General features: G+C 37.8%; 1 protein-coding gene across 2 annotated transcripts; it reads right to left on the bottom strand.

Moving 5' to 3' along the window:
* Nucleotides 1-836: 836 nt before the first annotated feature.
* On the bottom strand, nucleotides 837-3,116 carry LOC149385733 (telomere repeat-binding factor 4-like). 2 transcript variants are annotated; one of them, XM_089626831.1, is made up of 7 exons: nucleotides 2,778-3,116; nucleotides 2,341-2,531; nucleotides 2,099-2,183; nucleotides 1,734-1,823; nucleotides 1,335-1,575; nucleotides 1,219-1,256; nucleotides 837-1,071 (listed from the first exon to the last, which is right to left on the bottom strand). In XM_089626831.1, exons 1-5 carry the CDS (start codon nucleotides 2,925-2,927, stop codon nucleotides 1,336-1,338), a joined length of 756 nt encoding a protein of 251 aa, XP_089482957.1. In that variant the 5' UTR covers nucleotides 2,928-3,116; the 3' UTR covers nucleotides 837-1,071; nucleotides 1,219-1,256; nucleotide 1,335. The 2 variants fall into 2 exon arrangements, with proteins under 2 accessions (XP_089482957.1, XP_089482956.1); XM_089626830.1 differs by having other exon boundaries at nucleotides 837-1,256.
* Between the last annotated feature and the right edge of the window lie 3,084 nt (nucleotides 3,117-6,200).

Here is a 6,200-nt window from a genome sequence, read left to right as displayed (position 1 = left end):
ATTCGCGGTCGAATGACTTTCTGAGGCGTGATTCGTGAAGAGGAAGAAGAGAACCAATAAGAGAAAGAAAGAGTGAAGTGTTTGTTTGTTTGTTTGTTTGTTTTTTTTTTTTTTTTTGTTTATTTTATTGCACCGATTTTATTAAAAAAAAAAAAAAAAAAAAAAGAGAGAGAGAAGGATTATAAGGCTAAAAATTAATTGCACAAAAGTAGCTATAGTTTTGGATTCTGATATGATTTGGTTCCTCTTCTCACTCTTTGTAATTCCATCAGTTTGACTTTTAACTAATTTTGTTTCGTATTGGAAAGCACGTAAAATAGCTATGGGTTTTAAGAATAGACTGAAACCACTTACACCCAGGGGCGTGCCAAAATAGAGTAAGATTGAAATATTGATAGCGAACTGCTATAGCTAATTGTACACCCTTTTTCCCAGTGTGATTTCTATAACATAGAGCATTTTCCATTTTTGTTTGATATGCAAAAAGTTATTATGAGAATTTCGGTATCAAAATTCTTATCAAGCTATGACACGGTGAAATTGTTTGTTAGCGTCCTTAAACATCAGCACATGTATATATTGTGGCAAAGGCCGAGGTAGTAAGAAATCTCGACATTCTTTGCATCCTTGTCAGTTAATTACTATTAATTGCTTGTTCATTACATTCTTCATACTCTGTCGCTAGGTCCATATTTTACCCAATAATTTAACACTATTATATAACAATGACATAAAAAGATATTAATGTTGACCAAACACGAGGCCAGTAAACGCACTTATTAAGTTGCAACTTGTGAGTTTCGTAACCAAGTCATTAGTTATGAAATTATGATCAAGATTGAGTATCACACTGTTAAGTTCATTCTCACCAAACACACTGAGAATGAAACTATGCAAGTACATTTGGGTCTAATTCTCAAACAAATACGCAAGTCCTAGATATGAACTTATTTTTGCTAATTTCTGTTAGTTTTAACATTTGTGATGAGATCAGTCTTAACACCACCATTTTTCTCTCTAAAGTACCACAAATGGCTGCATGTAAGAGACCCATTTTGAAGAGCATAAGACCTAAATGAATGGATATATCAGAAGAAGAAATAAATAAATAAGACTCGGAACAGCAATTCTAACCCATGAGGGTAATTCCCTACTCTTACGCATTTCTACAAGATGTGTATAGCTATAAGTCTACATCCAAAGTTACTATCGACTAACCTAAGTGTAGAAACAGATTTCACTCTCTGAACCTGCAACTGCAAAAAAAAAAAAAAAAAAAAATGTCAGCAAATATGCAAAAAGAGGAGCTAGAAATAAGTAACATTTATTTTTACATCAAGCACAAAGCTCTTCGGCGAGCTTTATCACCAAATCGCACTCTTCGGCTATCTCTTCGAGTCTCTCAGCCTCCTCGACCATTTCGAAAGCCAAAAACGACTTGTTTTCAGCATCTGCTATTCTGTAGGCTGCGTTTTCGGCCGCCAATTGTAGCGGAGTCAGTGGCTTTCGCGGCTTTAATTCCTTTCGCTGCTTCTGAACCGGTGTCTCTGCCACTATTTTGTAGCCATTTTCCACCTGGGTATTTGGACTTGATTAGTTATTCATAAAGAGTAGTACGAATCAAAGAAAGTGGCATTGACCTTAAAACATTTGCAGGACTATTTCACTCACTTCCTTTCACTCACTCTCACACCCTTATCAGTCAAAGTAATGGACTAACTGTTGATGCTCACCTTTTCAAGTTTGCCTTGCAAAACAAGCCTTCTTAGCATTGTTCCCACAGTCTTTCTTAAATTCGGTGAAAGAGGAACCCCTTCTTTTTGCTGTGGCGCGTAGTAAAAAAAAAGCCGATTGGAAAAATTCTTCGAAAGGTTGCATGATGTGGGTACGAAATAATGCGCGATCAAAAAACAAAATGATGTTTGATCGAGTCAATTGAGTCGGAAAAAACATGTAACGTGTTCCAAAATCATAGCATGCGGGCTAAACTAAGGGTACTATAGATGTCTGATCGAGGAACGGGATTCACATTCGCAAATTGATGGGATAATCTCTAGGATTATTACCAAAGTAAGAATCACATAGACAACTTTCAAACCTCGATAAAGCTGATAATGGCACCAATTTCAGATCCATTACCCCCATTGACCGTCGAAAGGGATTCAAAGATCATTCCAATATACCTGATTGATTCAAAAAAGGGAAGAAAAAAATATATTAAAAAATAAAAACAACTAAAAAATGCACAACATCACCACAAACGTAAAACTCGTCGAAGAAACCATAAGCATCAACTTCAATGATACACAGAATACACAGACACGCACAACATGAACGAACCTCACAGCATTAAGCTCATCTTCTGGACTATTCGGGGGATCATCTTCCACGGCAAAAGCCGAAGAATCAATGCAAGGAACAGCATTAGGAGCGGAGTTTTCGGCGTTGGATTTATTGTTCTTAGCCCTGGAAGATCTTGATCTATCTCTAGAGCCGTGGCCAGCACTAACTCTCAAATTCCTCCATTTATCCTGACGAGTAAATTTCAAATAGAAAGTAATCAAAATTATGAGCCCTCAAATCCATGAAATGAACGCGAGTCTAATTATGCGATAGCCATATAATTCCGTAATGCAACACTTTTAACAGTCAGATTAAAGAGAGAAATGAGACACGAAACGCATAGCATGATGAATTCATAGGTTTTTTTAATCGAACCAAGCAGAGAGTTTAACGACTCGAAAATCGAAAGTGAAAAAAAAAGAGACTGAAAAAACCTTGAGATCAATGTTGGAGCGGTGAGTGAGAAAAGGAGCGAACTGAGGATCTTGGAGAATGGACTTCCATCTTCCAGTGCCGTGCTTTTCGATTCCGGCGAGTAACGCTTTTTCTTCGTCCGAAGTCCACTTCAGTTTCTGGTTTCCCATCTCTCACTTTCTCCAAACAATCCCTAGTTCGGTTCTCTCTCTCTCTCTCTCTCACTCTAAATTTCTCTGCCAAATAGAACTTCCATATTCCTCTCCGAAAAGAAAAGAAAAGAAAAGAAAATCCAAAATCTCCGAGTTCGAAAGAATTGTGGAAGACGAAGATGACGACGACAAACTACGTACGATTCTCTCTCCCGCTTAGTTTTGCTCTACGCGCTTTAAATCAAAGGCCCAATATTTTGTTGTTTTGGATCTAAAGCCCATCTATGTCTCAGGCCCAATAACAAGGCTTCTAAATAAGGTATTACTATTGACACCAATATTACTATTCTATTCGGCTTTGCTATTTACCAAAACCAACTCAAAATTATATATTGACAAAATCTATTACAAGAGTGGAGTTTGGTGGGAACAAAAAATGGATCACATTGCACAAATATGACCCAAATATAGGGGAAATTAAAAATTCAAGCCCAAACCCTAACTTTCTCGTCACCAAACACTCCCATCCAAATATACTGCTACACTATTACTACCACAACTACTACTACTGTTGATAAAATCCAAAAAGTTGGCGGAGCAACAAAAGTTAGTGATCGTCGTACCGTTACCGTTACTGTACCGGGACCCCAATTTTGGGGGGATACCGCTTATCGGAGAGGAAACCGAGGGGGATTCAGACAAAAAAAAAAAAGGAAACCGGTACCGGTAGGAAACCGTTTACCGGAGAGGAACCCGACAAAAAATGTAGGAACCCGATGGGGATTCAGACAAATATTTTACAATAATAAAAATAATTTTCATAGTTCAAACTTCAAACAGGGCCGACCCAAGACATAATGGGGCCTTAAGCAAAAATGAATAACTAGGTTTTATTTCTTTTAATGCAAACAATCCATAATCTATTATTATTGTAGCATTTTAGTCCTCACTATTTTTTTTATCATTTTGGTCTATAATCTAATGATTTCATAGCATTTTGCTCCCTTTTTATTATTATTTTGGTCTATAATTTTTTTTATCACTTTGGTCTATAATACGTGATAACTTATTTTTTTTCCAGGACATATAGTGGGACCTATTGACTTGATGGATGCTGGTATTTGAGAGAGATAGAGGTCCCGTAACAAGAGAGAGAAAAAAAAATAAAACATTAAATATGAAACCCCACATATGAGAAATAAAAGATAAAAATAATAAAAATAATAAAAATGGGGCCTTTTTTTAGCCTAATATTTATCACCGCATCAGAGGCCTTAAGCAAGCGCTTATGTGGCTTACTAGTAAATGTGGCCATATGGGATCCCGCGGGACCCCGTTTCCCGTATTATTGGTACCATGTGGGAAATGAGAAAAACTCATATTATAAAATATGGTACCGGGACTTTTGTCCCGGAACCATCCGAGAAATGGGACGGAACCGGGATCCCCGTTTAGCACCGTTTAGTACCGTATTTTTTATATTGTATTTTTTTAATTGAAAATATATGAATTTTTATTTATTTTTAAATGTATTTATGATTAAAATAAAATAAAATAAATAAATATGGGAAATATGGGAATCCCGGAACCGCGAAATATGGTACCTGGAATTCCCGGTACCGTGAAAAATGGTTCCGGGATTTCCTGGTACCATTTTTTACGGTCCCGGGAGTCCCACTTCCCGCAAAATATGGGACGGGACCAGGGGATCCCATTTCCCGGGTTCCATATGGCCAGCTTTACTTACTAGTAGGGCCGGCCCTGACTTCAAACAAATGTTCATACCAAACACAAACTGGGTTCTTAAACAAAAAAATACCATAAGTAGAGTACAAATTTATTACAACACGTACGATAAAATACACTAATTATAAGTGGAGTGTCTCGGATGTTGAGATATGCGTCGCCTAGATCTGCGGCGTGGTTGATCATCCACCATCATGTTATACTGGTACCACTAGAATATGTGTTGAACCACGTACGAAAGTGATAATCGTAGGACATATGTATACGTGGAGTGTCTTGAGTGTCTCGTCACTCGTGAATGAAGAATCGGTCGATGGCTTTGGCCAACCTCTTGATCCCGGAGTGAGATCTTCTTGCATCAGAGGACCCCGAAGATCCACCGGGACCTTCGTCTATTTCTTCGTCAGAGTCCCCTAGACTTTTGTGAAGGTCTGCTCGCATCGACTCACACAAACTCTCACGTTCCTTCTTCTTTTGAGAGCGTACGTAGAGTAACTCCTGTACTTCATGAGGAATCTGGTCGCACATCTTCACACTTTTTGTCTTCTCTATGTTCACCAAGTGATTTTTCACATACGAGTGATTCCACCACCGCTAATGATGTACCCGTAAAATTTGCATTTGCTTGCATTCGGTCGTCCTTCGACAGGCTCTCAATACTTGTATGCCGGGTCGGACGCCATACTTCATAATCATAATCATTTCAATTCCACATATTCACAAATTACCATAACAATCATCAAATTAATTTCAATTCAATATAACCATCACAATAATTATCAAATTCATTTTAATCAACATTTCAATAATTTAACTTAATCATAACAATAATCATAAATTCATAATCTAATGAAGATTAATTCAACATTTCAATACCACCATCTTGACAATAATCAAATAATCTCGAAATTAATTAAATTCTACAATATCATCACAATAATCATCAATTCATATGACAAAAATCAACATAACCATTCCAATAATCATCAAATTAATTGTAATCAACATTTTAATTCAACTTCATCATGACAATAATCAACTAATCTCGAAATTAATTAAAATTCAACAATATCATCACAATAATCATCAATTCATAAGAAAAAATTGAAAAAAATCCTAAAAAATGAAGAACTCGGATGATACCTCTCGGGTTCCCGGGATTTGGACAAAATTGGCTTCAGATGGGCGGGATCCGGCGGGACGCAGACCAGAGATGGAAGAATTCGCGGGATATGGCCGGAAAATCAGCAAACGGCGAAGAGAGGCGATGGGATCCGGTTGGGACGGGATGCGCAAATTGGTTCATCGGGAGAGTAGGGTTTCGCGAAATGAAGAACAAATTATTTATACAAAAAACGGGACCCGGTCTGGGGGGATCCGGTCCGGTTCGACCGGAATTCGACCGGGTTTGGTTCACGGGAACGGTTTTTGCCACTCCCGTCCCGGTCCCCTCCGGTTCAGTGGATCCCGACCGGAACCCACGGGATGTCGAACCTTGGTTTATAGTTATATTCTCTGACAATTAACTATTTCTAATAATTTCCT

This window comes from Urtica dioica, chromosome 9 (assembly GCF_054948205.1).
Source record: "Urtica dioica subsp. dioica isolate 48M chromosome 9, U.dioica_male_clone48M_v1_H2, whole genome shotgun sequence".
Lineage (NCBI taxonomy): Eukaryota > Viridiplantae > Streptophyta > Magnoliopsida > Rosales > Urticaceae > Urtica > Urtica dioica.
The sequence above is the reverse complement of the archived record's forward strand: the minus strand, read 5'-3'. Positions and strand labels throughout refer to the sequence as shown.